Genomic DNA, 13,380 nt, shown 5'->3' with positions numbered 1-13,380 from the left:
ATGAGCGAGCATAGACAGTGCAGAGGAGAGACAAGAGTAATTTGGATAAAAGAATCCCATTTTGATTTGGTGACATCAAGAAAAGGGGATTCACCACTTCTTCCCCTGTGTTTTGCTTCTAAGATTCATTAATATCTTTGCTGAAATTCGTGCCTCTAGTTTCGCACTCAGATTTTTAATTCCCTTTGGCCCTTTCACTGAAGGACTCTTCCTTCTTTCCTTATGCATTGTTATCAGGTAATTTCCCTACAGGTTGAAATGATGACATAGCTGAAATGACAGAACAAGGGACTTTGGCATACGATTTTCAAAAGTATTTAACTGTCTTAAGAATTTTAAATCCATCTTTTAAAACTACTTGAAGGGTCCTGATTTGAAGGGAAAGGGTGGTATGACCTGAAGTATGCTTAAAATTTGGATCTTAGCATAAGGCTGTCATACATGAGAAGTAATTCAGAGGACTTGTGGGTGACTTGTGGTGGACTAACCCCTCACCACTGACTCCACATGCATTGAGAACCTGCCAAGGGCTTGTCTATGTGACAAAAGTGATTTGCAGTATGCTAGACCAACGTGCCCATGGCACTGGGCATCAAGAGAGGTAATAGTTTGGATCTGACTGAAGGTGGTGAGCAACCACCCCAGGTGTGCACAGGAAGTTGGCTTGACCATAGCTGGCTGCACCAACACAGTTATTCTGCTGTCAGCTTGCTCCCTCTCCAAGTGGGTGTCTGGGAAAGATGGGGGCTGGGCAGGCTTTCCTTGCCAGAGCTCCCTTACAGTACAGAGGATCCCTAAAAAGGCCTTGTCAGTGAGAAGAAAACAAGCTTCTAAAACACTTCTGAAGCATGAATCATCTGACCTAGTTTAGGCTCCTGCTTTAGGATGATCTGAATCACATCCTAGAAGTTCCCATTTCTCTTCATTGACATCAAAGGGAGTGTGTGGTGATGCCCTTGGATAGAGAGACATGCACATTTGGCCAGATGAGTCCCACCTCCCAAGGCCACACAGAGCAGTCGTGTAGATTAGCAAGCGTACACAAGCTCATGACACACTAATTTTCTCATGGAGATGAGTCTCCAGCCACTTCTGAAGCTGGGGCAGAGGCTCCTAAGTCCCATAGGTATATTCCAAAATACTGTTGCTCTGCTGTTCTGCTCCTGAGTGCCTTGGTGTGGTGCTGCCAGTAGTGGTATATAGCACATAAACACCTTTCTCTAACTTGATATCCATTGCTTTCTGCTGCTCCATTTCTTAGATATCTTCTTTTATGGTTGCATAGTTTGCCTTCTATTTCTCTGCATGTATTTTCAAAATCTAATTCCGTTATTTAATACTTTGGTCTCTGTATATTACTTCTGTGTTAGCTGATGTTTGCAAGTCTTCCCAGTTTAGTACCTTCTCTGAATCTCATTTTCATGCCATTATTTCCCTTTTCTACATGGTATAACCAGAACTAACACTGATACTTGTTCTACCCTACAAGGCACTTCCCTTAAACTACACACAGATCTAGATAACTGGAAAGATTTTGTTTGAAATGCTGTTTATCTTCCTTTTTTAAAAAAACGGGGTACTGGAAACTGCAGTGATGTCATAGCAACTGAATACGATTATGTAGAGTTTGAGCTGAGGGGTATTCCAGAAATTATATCTACATATGCATGTGTTTATATGTATAAATATGTGTGTGTGTGTGAATATTTGTGTTTAATAATATATTTGTATATATTTAAAGAGAAAAGGCCTTAATAATAATCTAAGACAAAATTCTTCTCTTTCTTGGGCTATTTTACATTAAAAATAAATCAGGGGTAACTCCATGGTGTAGCAGAGAAGATGATATCATGATATTAATGCTGTAACAAAGAACAGAATCTGGTTCTTTCAAAATAAGATAAGCTAAATTTGAATTTTGGTAGAGGAAATCCCGAGAATCCAGAAATCCTTTTATATTTTCAACGTGCTCAACATTGTCATACTGTGGTTGAAATGTTGTCTGGAATATTTTTTCACAGTGACAGATATAGCTATCCTGTTCATATGTATTCTGAGAAAACACTGTTACAACTTTCAAGATGTGTGCTTGGGGGTGTGTGTGTGTGTGTGCATTAATGTTCACTCAGACTCCTGCATTGCCATGATCTTCTATGCATGCAAACCCATATTTTTTCCCACATGTGCATGGGGGGTGGTTCTGTGTGTGAACATGCACATTTTGCTTATAGTAGTTTACAGAAATTTGAAGGCATAAGATCCGTAAACCTAGAAATGACTTAGGCATAGAAATGCCTTTAGAAATATGTAGAAGTAAAGGGATGATTTCTATAGATTGTTTTTAGGCAGAATATTTTAAAAAGCTCTCGTTACAGCAGTATCATTTTCTCTGTCTACAGGAAGTCTACTGAATGGACTTGGGGAATAACAGAGAAAGTTGCCTGCTTTGATCTGTTCTGCAGGACGTTGCCACTCGGGGTATGTGTGTGCACACGTGAAGGAGGCAGCATGTGCATATATGTTTGCTGGTATGCTGGTGAGGGGGAGGGGGGTTAACAGCCATTTTAACATATTTTCCAATTTCCCTTCAGCTCACAGCTCCCACCTAGAGTACGTCACCTGTGCATGAAATACACTGCGTGCCATGGCAATAACCCCGCTCTCTTTTCTCCCCTCCATCCGCACCCCACCCCACGCTTTCTTAACGTATAAATCCCACTTCTGGCAGTGGCTGGGTGGGTGCTTGCGGCTTCGGCTGCTCCAGTGAGCTTGGGGCTGGGGGCTCCCCATCAGATGTATGCCCTCATCGGGCCCCGTCTCGCCCGGACACACACCTCAGCCCGCCCCCCGCTGCAGTCTGCAGTGTCCCCTTCCCCGTGTAGTCTCTGTACAGTGGGAAAGTCGTTGGGTAATTGGGTCCAGATTGGAGATTTTAATTATTCATGAGGCTGGCAAGGGACTTGGGGGGGGGCTGCTGGGGCTGCGGTGGGGGTGGGGTGGGGAGGTGACTGGTAAAGGAGGGCTAGTGAACAATTCGGGGAAGGAGAGGGAGAGAGAGAGGGAGGGAGAAACAGCGTGTGCATGTGTGATGAGCAGTAGCTGTGGACCTTACAGTTGCTGCTAACTGCCCTGGTGTGTGCGTGTGTGCGCGTGTGCGTGTGTGTGTGCGCGTGTGCGTGTGTGTATATGTGTGTGTGAGAAAGAGAGAGAGAGCGAGGGAGATTGAGAGAGAGAGAGAGAGGGAGGGAGGGAGGGAGTGGAGAGGGTGGGGGGGAGAGATAAGAGAGAGAAGAGGAAAAGGAGAGAGGAGAAGGAAGGAAGAAGAAGGAAGGAAGGGGACAATACGATCATGCTGTGCTGTATGAGAAGAACAAAACAGGTAGAGCTGAAGATTTTGTATTTCTTTCGGTTGAGAAATCTCCCAGGCTGTTGGGTGTCTGTGGGGTGTGTGTCTGCCTGAGTGTGTGAGGGGTAGGGGTAGGGGTAAGGGTAGGGGTAAGGGTAGGAGTTGGGGGGGGGGGAGGAAATTTCAACTGCTTTCAGCAGATGTCTCTTTTGCAATTCTTTAGCATCTTGCGGCTGAAGGCTTTTTTCACACCCTTCAACATGACTGTTTGCCTTTCTGGGGTTGATGATGTGGGGAGGGAGGGGTGGCCTACATCCACATTTGGGGAGCTACCAGGATCTCCCCTCTATTATTATATTTTTTAATTGTAGGCAGATATATTGCCTAAGATTTTCTGTCTGTGTTTATGAGGGTGTGGATGTGGAAGGGGGGCTGGGAGGAAATGTGATGAGAAGTGGTTCTACCTTGAAGATAAAGGAAACAATTCTTCATCTTATGCCAAAAAAAAGAGAGGATACCCAGTGAGCCTTGATCTCTAGTCAGAACGCTCTCTGTTGCTCCTGGCTCCGATGAATGAGAGATGCTTTATGTGCATGTGCTATGAGGTGGCTCGGAGGACAGGTGCATTCATTTTTTTGTGTTGTAACAATCTGAGCAGAAATTAACCTGAAGCTTTTTTTTTCCAATTTATGCATAATGATAATTGCAATTAATTAATAACAAAAGCATTAGCCTGAGGACAGGGAGAATAACCCTCTTTGCAATACCTTTAATATTACAACGAGTTAGACAACTGTGCACCAGCTGGTAAAGAGACAGAGGACCACGCCTCTGCTAGCTCCGAACTCGAGTGGGATAAGAGAAGCTCATAGTGTGAACCTGTTGGAAACCAATTCATTCTCTTTACTAGTATCGCATGGCTTTTATTGATGGAGAATTGAGATGATGAGAAGATTTGGGTGATGGCTAGTTTTCAATGACAAAAATTATGTATCCAAAATGATAATGATGCTGAAAAAAGCTACTTAGATCATTTCCCCCTCCCCCTCCCTCTTTTATTTCATGCAAGAGCCCAGACCTGCTCTTGGTTAAGAGAGCCTAATTTGGCTGAACTCCTTGGACTTCCTTTGGAGAATCTTGGGTATACACAATTGGAACTTTGAGGCAGGAGCTGGCCCTTGGGTATCTTTATAAGACGTTTTAGAAACTTCCCCTATTGAAGAATCTGTAGCTAATAACAAAGAGCTTTGGTCCTTGCTTTGAGTACAAAAATGAACTGAATTCAGTCTTAGGTGTGGAACCATAATGCTTACTTTCTCTATATTTTTGCATACATACATTTGTATATCTCTTACAATATAGCACTGGAGCACTCTGGAGCAATAGCCTAACACAGTGATGCAAACAAATCATGTTACTGTGGAACAGTACAGTGTTTAAAGAAAATCCAGGTTAAGGTGTGTTTCTGAATGGAGATATACGTGTTATCAAATGAAGGAGCAGTTTTGTAGAATAATGGGGAGGGGCAGGCGATGAGATAGAAAAGGACCCTGCGTCATTCTGTGTTTTTCCCTATGCAGGTTTCAAGTGCTCTGCAATTAATGATACGTTCACTAAAATCTGGAGGGAGGTGGTGATGGGTGGTGGTGGGGGACACGTTGCAGCCAGCCAGCACAGCACATTCAGCTGGCAAATACAGGATGAAAAGAGGAGAAGAAGGAAGGTAGATGGAGAGGCAGATTAACAGAGTAGTGGGCGGAGGTGCACAGCAAATTTTAAAATAAAGTAGGTAGATCTGGGATTCTTTGGAGTCAGGAGACAGCTATTGGGGGAGGGGAATAATTTTGCTCATGCCATCACAGGTTGGCCATTAAAGCTCCTGATTAATATTCTGATATATCATTCTTTACATCTGTATAGATCCACTTATGTCATTTTTTATTCTAACTTGCTTTAGAAATGCATGGTATGCAGGTATTTTGATTGCACATAGTCCTCTCTCCCCAATCCGTATATTAATCCACCGCATGGTACACACCCCTTTGCGTGTGCATGTGCTGCTCACATCCCCACTCTCCAGTTGCCTGCATCTGTACCACACATATATGCACACACATGCGCTCATTCACATATGCTTTCTGATCATTATGCAGCCATATGTCCTGAATGTGACTGCCTGTGCATATTCTGTGGCTGTTTCTGTGCCCAACTCCTACTCCTATAGCTGAATGCACATGCTTCCATGCACCAAAATTACCAGACTGGTTATACAGCTGTTGGAACAGCAAAGCTAGTGATGTACCAAAGTAAGCTTTAATTTAGAGAAGAAAAAGACCTTGGTTTTCAGCTAATGCTCTTATTCTGTCCCTGCCCAGACCTTTCATAAAGCAAAAAAGATGGCTGGGAATCATAGGCAGGAATTTCCTTCCCAAAATAAAGACAACTATCCTCAAACTATTTTTCTGAGGAAGCCCTTGGTGTCCCTCCTTTCTGGTTGCAAAAGAGCAAAATGTTGAAATTACAGGCTTGGGCGTGGAAGAAATCTCTTCACATTTGTGTCTAGGTGTGCTTGTCTGTGTCTATCCTCCCACACCTCAAAGACAAATATGTTCACACACTCGTACTTCACAGAATATTCTTTCTTGTGGGTGCAATGCCAATGTGAAAAGTGAAGTGTCTGACTGACTGTGCCCACCCATGAGAGATGTAGATAGTTCAGTCTTGTCATTTACGCACACACTTGATTGCATCTCTGAATCTTTGCCCACAAAATATTGAGCTACAAGGAGGTGTAATTGAAAGGCTGGGTCGTGGAATTTCTGAAAAATGTAAATTTACCTTTATTGCTAACCAGGGGTGCAGTTGGTAATACATGGAGATGGCTAGATAGGTGGCTAGAAATGCAAGTGTTGCGTGTGCCACGTACTAGAGCAGATGGACATTATGGGGGTATGTGCTCAGTATTGGATTGCATGAGTGATTAAACAATAACCCGCTAGCACGTTTCCTACTTGTGGGTGAGATGATTCTCATTCATCACAGCCATATCCAACGGCTTGCTTCCCTTTCTGTCCTCTGCTCTTCACCCCAGTGCCGGAGAGCCAGCGGCTGCAAAGGTTTAAACCTGCCACACCCATCAAATCAAAGGAGGGAGGGGGAAGAGGCAGTCTGCATTTCTTTCCTCTTCCACAGGAGCAGCATGAATAAACAGGGCTGTATCTCTAAAGATGCAGTTTAATGCAATTAAAGAAGGAGAAAGCATTAGGGAACTCTTTTAGCAATTACAGCCAGCCAATGAGGTATCTTGTCATTCTTGGAATTGCAGAGATTTATAGGATAGAGGAAAGGGAGAAAAAGAGAGAAAGATGCATGTTAAGATTTTGTTGCCTAAGGATATTAAAATATCTTGGACATCATTTACAGAAATTTAATTATGCTACACAATGCAGATACTTCAAAACTTGCAAGGCATGGTCTTGCCTTTAAACACCAACATAGGGAGAGAAAAAGGAGTATTTTAAAGGGCAGGTGACCACCCACGCCTCTCTTCCCTCTACTTGCCAGCGTGGCGTAGATCACCACAGACCATTGACTTCAAGGCAGAAGCACTTCATGTGTACCTGTGGAGAGTCTAGCCTTTGCCTTTTTTTAAGGACAATGCACAGTTTCTGTGCTTCTCTCAGTAAACAATTGCTGTATGGAAGTTTAATTACTTCAGGTCCTTACTATTTCTCTTCCTGGAGCAATACCCATGGGATTTCTCCTGGAAAGCATGTCTCCAGAGAAATACCCCTCCCACCACCCTGCCCTCCTCCGCTGCCTTTGCTGACTGTTAGAGACATTGATTTCTCCTAGATCGCATAATGTAACCGTTCTTAATGGCACAGATAAGCCCCCTCCTAGGGAACTAATTGCAGGCAGAGTTTCCAGGGGAAGAAAGACAGCTGTACTGCTTAGTGGGAAAGAAACATTTCCTATTGTCATGTGCTCCTGAATAGGAGTCCCAATAAAGAACAGACAGCACCCACCACTGCATAGAGTTGTCCCTGCTGAGAAGGTTGTATTGAAACTTGTATCTACCTGTGCCAGGCTGGATATATGCGTGCAACCCATTGGACCGACATGTATAGTCTGTGGACTTGTCCTGCCCAATGCTGAGAGTGTCTGAATTATCTTGGAGCTGCTCCTGCCTCTGGATAAAAAAAGTGTACAGCAGCTCCTGACTGTGCCCATGCCATGCTGAGAGGATGGATGTCACTCAAGGCCTCCCATGTATTATGATGAGAAGATCAATACCTGCCTTGTATCAACAGTTATATGAAGTCTGGGCACTACCTCAAATTCAGGCTGAGATCTCTGTTTGTCCTGTGCCATGTGAAGCATCTTTTGTCAAAGGGCCACTCTGCCAGGGAGTCTTCCTTCTCTCCTGCGGCTCTGACTGACTTGAGGTGCAAGAGGTTCTACCTCATATCTGCTCTCATTTCAGGTCAGCTGTCATGGACTCTCTGATGCCATCCCAGGATCTAGGAGCTAATCTGCACAAACATAAAATTTCCCCCAACCCATCTCCCAAGGAGACTGCTATCAAGTTTCATGGTCTTCTTGTGCTAGTGGGAGGTGAACTGGGCCATGTGTGTCTTGCTGTCTGGGTTTTTCCCTCTGCAAGATAGTAGTAGGTGGATATTGTGTGATGTTAATTGAGGATGTGTATAATTGATGGGGTTCACTGGCCTTATGCTGAGAGGCATGTGCTCTGCTCAGTGACTCTCATTTGCTCCATGTGCAGAGGACCTGGGGCATATGTGGTCTCAGCCTTGTCTATACTGTGCATGCATGTCTGTGCTGAGAGATCGGTGTATAACTAGGAAAAATAGCAGGCATAGCCTGAGGATTGTTTCTGCTTTGACTAAAACAGTATGAAGCAAAAGTGCATGCTTGTTTTTGCATCAAGTACATATAAACCTGAGATCTCTGCATATTCCTAGTAGGACAGAGGTGAATTGCAGTCCACTTGCTCAGTCCATGCTTTGGTGGCCCCTGTATCTTTCTCTCTGCATAACTCTCCTGTTGTCCCCTCCTCCTGCACTGAAATGATTCTTTCTTCTCTTCTATTGCTTTGGGCTTCCTCCCTGCTTGGGGATGGTTTTATCAGGATTTGAGAATAAATGATAGTTCCAATGACAGACTGAGACTAAGGCAACCTCAGGATGGGAAAGCTTTAGATGGAAGCACTCTATGTTGATTCACTTTACAGGTCACTGATTCCAGGATTTGCTGTGAGACTGATAAGTCTCAGGAATAGGTTTGGTAGCAATCCACACTTGGCCACCTCTGATCTATAAAGGTCTAAACTATAAGGCAAGAATCATGGCCCAGTAGTTCTGCACAGGGGTTCATGAGTCTGACAACAGGAGGCTTGTCATCCAGACAGGTTCTGCGGGAGATGCATGTCCCTTGCTGGTAAAAATACAGAGCAGGTATCTTGGTGAGAAACCTTTCAACAGTAGAAGTCCAAAATCAAACTTTAAAAGCCATCTACATTCATTTCATCTATAATTCCAACCCACTCCCCCCCCAAGGACGCTGGGAAATGACATGTAACCTCAAAGCTCTTATGGCCTCATGTGGAGAAGGTGTTTACATATTCTTAGGGCGCTCTCTATCACCTGCTGTGTGTGTGTGTGTGTGTGTGTGTGTGTGTGTGTGTGTAAAATTCCTTGGCTTTTCATGGTTGCAAGCAGCACAGACCACTATTTAGCATACAGGAATGAGTTTTGGGAGAGTTGTTTTCTACTCCTAGTAGTGCTATTAACCTACTTTCTGACTTGATCTAAGGGCAGTTTCTCTGCATGTCATGGCCTTCTCTGCAAGGTGCTTCTTTAATTTGGAAACAAAATAATTAGTGTGTGGAAAAAAAGAGATTCTGAGGCCCTCAGGTGAAGGGTACTTTAGACAGGCAAAGCTTTGTTTTATCCATTCTCAGTCACTCCTGTAATGCTAGGATGTTACTAGCCACTTGGGTTCCTCTGACACAAGCCATTGATTTTATTCCTAGAACCAAGTTTTCTTGTATTGGGCCACAGCCTGAGAATGGGCTACAACTTAGCTTTCTCCCTGTCATTCACCAGCGTGTTAACTTCTCCCCTCCTGTCTTAATGAACCACTGAATGAACTGAACCACAGGAAGTTCTGCCTGAATATGAGGAAGAATTTCTTTACTGTGAGAGTGACAGAGCACTGGAACAGGTTGCCCAGAGAGGCTGTGGAGTCTTCTCTGGAGATATTCAAAACCCATCTGGATGCAGTCCTGTCTAACAAGCTGTAGGTGACCTTGCTTGAGCAGAGAGGTTGGACTAGATGATCTCCAGAGGTCCCTTCCAACCTTACTCATTCTGTGATTCTGTAATGCATCAGCTTGTAGCGATGTACAGTACGTGTGTGGGGTGGAGAACTTGTGTCATGAAAATACTGATTTGCTTTTCATATAACAAAAAGAATTTATCCTTTTGGAGTTCAATTAATCCTGCTATCTCTGCCTGTTATTCTTTTTCTCTCCTCTGCCCACCTGTTCTGCTCCTTGCTTTCTTCCTGCTCTCTTGACCATACAGTCCTTCTGCTGCTTCTCCTCTCCTCCAGCTGAGCACTAGCACTCCATTACATTCTGCTTCTTGCGGGCTCCTGCTGGCATTATCAGCACTACCTCTAGGATCTTTTTCTTTTCACCTCTTCCGGTACTGTTATCAGCAGGGAAGCTGATAGTAGCTCTAACTACACAGATTCTTCCTTTGTGCTGCTGTTTGCTTTTGCAGCTTCTCCACTTCTCCTGCAGGTGGGCAGCTGTAAGAACTACTGGAAATTACTACCTATAAACAGAATCAGCCAATGGTGCATCCTTACCTATTGCATTGCTGTCAGCATAGGTGAAGAGTTCCCCAGTCCCACCAAGAAGCTGGCAAGGGGTATGGCTGCCATGACGGCGATGCATGCAGTGCAAGCTAATATTGCCATTTCTGCTTTCTTCAGCATTCATGCTTCCTCCAGTCTTGTCCCGCTACTAGTAATGCCATTGCTGGGTAGCAGGCCATGCTCCAGCTCTCTTGCTGGCCCAAGAGACGATATCCTGAGCCAGTCTTCCACCAGGGTTGGGAGGGTTGACCTTAATTCCTCCAGGATATGCTTACCTTCTTTCAAATTATAACTAATAAATGTCAGTCCCATTCATTACTCATCTTCCTTCTGAATTTTCTTGAACTAATTCCAGCCATAATCACAGTATATCTCTATTTCTAGAAAGGCAGCACATCTCACAATTCTTAACCATTCTCTTTGTAGGAGCCACTTTTCTCCAAAGGCTAGTAATTAATAAAGTTAATAGGCTCTGAAGGAATCTTGCTCCTGGGGTTTGAATACCCCAAAAATTTAGGAGTTCAGGGATGTGTGGTTGGATTTGGACACAACTCTGCAGTCCTCCTTCCATAATAGCCTAGGAGTGAAACTGTGGTCTCAGAACTTCTTATTTTTGTGGATTGGGCTGATTTCTAATAATTGGTGATATCTAGAATAATTTACAGTTTTGATTACTTATATAATTAGTAAAACTACTATCAGTTAGGATCTGGTTCATCTGTTTGAATGGAATCAAACCCTTTTATCAATATCATTTATCATTTATCAATGACTATAAATCTGAAAGTATACTGTTAAGTATGCAAGGGCAGGGGGTTGGGGCAGCAAGGTGCTATGCTGTGGTCTTTTGCATAAGATGCCAATCATTTATATTAGTTCAATTTGAAACCAGAAGAATGTAAACCACAATGCTTTTGCTCTGACCATTGCTTTCATTCCATCCTTACCTTACCCTCAGCTTTAGGAGTAAGTTATTCAATGGTGGACTTAAGTAATTTTCCTTAAACTATTCATAAATTTGTAAAGCTATATTCTAAAGAAGCAAATATGACACGTTGCTTTTCTGACAGTAAAAACTTGCAACCATTCTGGTTTTGTCCAGGTGTGAGGCCGACTGTGACAAATCATGTTGGGGGCAGGTTTAGCTCAGTTGGTTAGGGCATTGTGCTGCTAATGGCAAGGTTAAGGGTTCAATCCCCCTGCGGGGCTATGCTGAGGGTTGGACTAGATGACCTCCAGAGGTCCCTTCCAACCTTACTATTTTATGATTCCATGTGCTGAGAAAATGCCAGGAGAGCATTTCCTGCTCCACTGTGCCTGAGGAGCATGTTTCAGCTGGGAGGCTGTACTGAAGCAAAGGAGCTTTTAGACACTGAACCAAAACCCTGGAGTTTGTTTGAAGGCAGAGACACTTCACTATAGATTGGAAAGTTGCACTGAAATAGCACTTGTGTACCTCAGAACCAGAGGCAGCTTCCTTAGGATCAGTAGTTTCATTCTTAGCTGGCTACATTGGAGTAGTCAGGTTGACAGCTTGCAAAGGCATGGATTGCACTAGCTGAGTCAGAATTTGTCAGAATGGAGACTTTTCCTGATCAAAGATTAAAGACACTGTTTTTAACCTCTCCTGCTGTTTGCATTTCCAGTAGAAGACCCTTAGGAACTTCAAGCCGTACATAGAGTTTTGAGGACAGAGATCCACAACAGAAAATTCATGTTTAATGTTGACAGGACCTTTAAAAATGCAGTAAAAAGCATGAAAAGGATGAAACCGAACCCACCTACAACACAATACCTGGCAAAAAGCCTTTTCTTTGACCTAAAGGCCAGTCAGAGTACCAGCTAGAAGAGATCTAATCCTAAGGAGAGGAAGACTGGAGCAAGGAAGAGAGATCTCCATCCCCCCGCAAAATAATGGAAGAGATGAAGCTAACCAAAAGCTCCATGAAGTAAACCGAATTTGAGTCACTTCTAGAGGATAGTTAGCAAAGTTAATACGTGTTTCAATCTCTTATACGGTAGTAAAACTAGATATGCAGCAAAAAATCTTTCCCATTATGATGCCAGTTGTACAAGACTGTGAATGACAAAATAAAGAGCATCTACAGATTAGTGAAAAATAAACTTTAATGACTTAAAGAAACTTTTAGAGAATCTTCCTTTAAAGCTCAGTTAATTCTGTTCTACATTCTTTTTTTTTCCTTTGAGTTGTATGATTCCACAATACTGTAATAGATGCTGTAAGACAGTGCCTCATCTTGTAGAATTTCTTTGCTTTTTCATTAGAGTGTAGTTGAAGAGAGGAATCTGAAATATGTCACAATATTTTCCCATTTTTCTGGACCCAGAAATAAGAATTTATGATACTATAGGTTGAAGTGCTGTCTTAGAGGTATCTATTGTATGCTGTAGAACTTCAGAACTTCCTTCCTTTCTAACTGTGGAGTTATCGTAGGTATCAATATAATAGCACATATAAAGTCCCCTAAACATTTGAAGATTACTTATTGGCATGCTAGATGATCCTGATTTTTATCAGCGATAATCAGCTCAATTCCTGCTTAACATCTAAGCCACAGTGGGATCTAAAAAGCAAGTATTCTTCCAGTTGCTTTCCCTGCACAGCCAAAATGAGTAAGTATGTTAGAGCACGTAGACCAAGCATCCGCAGAGAATGCATCCAAGAGGAAGGGAGTGTACTTTTATCCAGAAAAGCCTTGTATCCTTTTATCCAGAAATTCTTTGGTTAAAGTATTCACCTAGAGATGTGGTGAATGTACCACTTCTGTCTGAGTAGATCTGAACCCCATCTTCTAGGACGGTTCCTGATTATTAGGCTATGGAATATTCTGAGGCAAGTTCATCTGAGAGTTTCACTGGTCAGTTGATCTGTTTTGCACAAAAGGGTCAAACATTATTGAACCCGGAGCAAGAGAATGAAATAATGTCCTCCTGGCTCCTTAGCTTAGTGTTTATGGTACTTACAGAGGAGAGGGAAGATCTACATTCCAAACTTTTGGCTAAAATTTTACATCATGTATTGTCAGTAAGGTCAGAGTGTTTCATGCCTGTTGTGCATGTCTCCAATAAGATGTTTAACTGCAATTATACAGATAAAACAATTAATA

General features: G+C 43.0%; 1 protein-coding gene across 1 annotated transcript in view; it reads left to right on the top strand.

The window, feature by feature from the left end:
* The first annotated feature begins 3,299 nt into the window (after positions 1 to 3,299).
* The window catches only part of GAP43 (growth associated protein 43), a 56,806-nt gene continuing 46,725 nt past the window's right edge, over positions 3,300 to 13,380 (top strand). Inside the window, exon 1 of the mRNA XM_062571898.1 lies at positions 3,300 to 3,379. Coding sequence (XP_062427882.1) covers positions 3,350 to 3,379 — 30 coding nt within the window. The 5' untranslated portion in view covers positions 3,300 to 3,349. The remainder of the gene's footprint in view (positions 3,380 to 13,380) is intronic.

Source organism: Rhea pennata, chromosome 1, assembly GCF_028389875.1.
Source record: "Rhea pennata isolate bPtePen1 chromosome 1, bPtePen1.pri, whole genome shotgun sequence".
Lineage (NCBI taxonomy): Eukaryota > Metazoa > Chordata > Aves > Rheiformes > Rheidae > Rhea > Rhea pennata.
The sequence above is the reverse complement of the archived record's forward strand: the minus strand, read 5'-3'. Positions and strand labels throughout refer to the sequence as shown.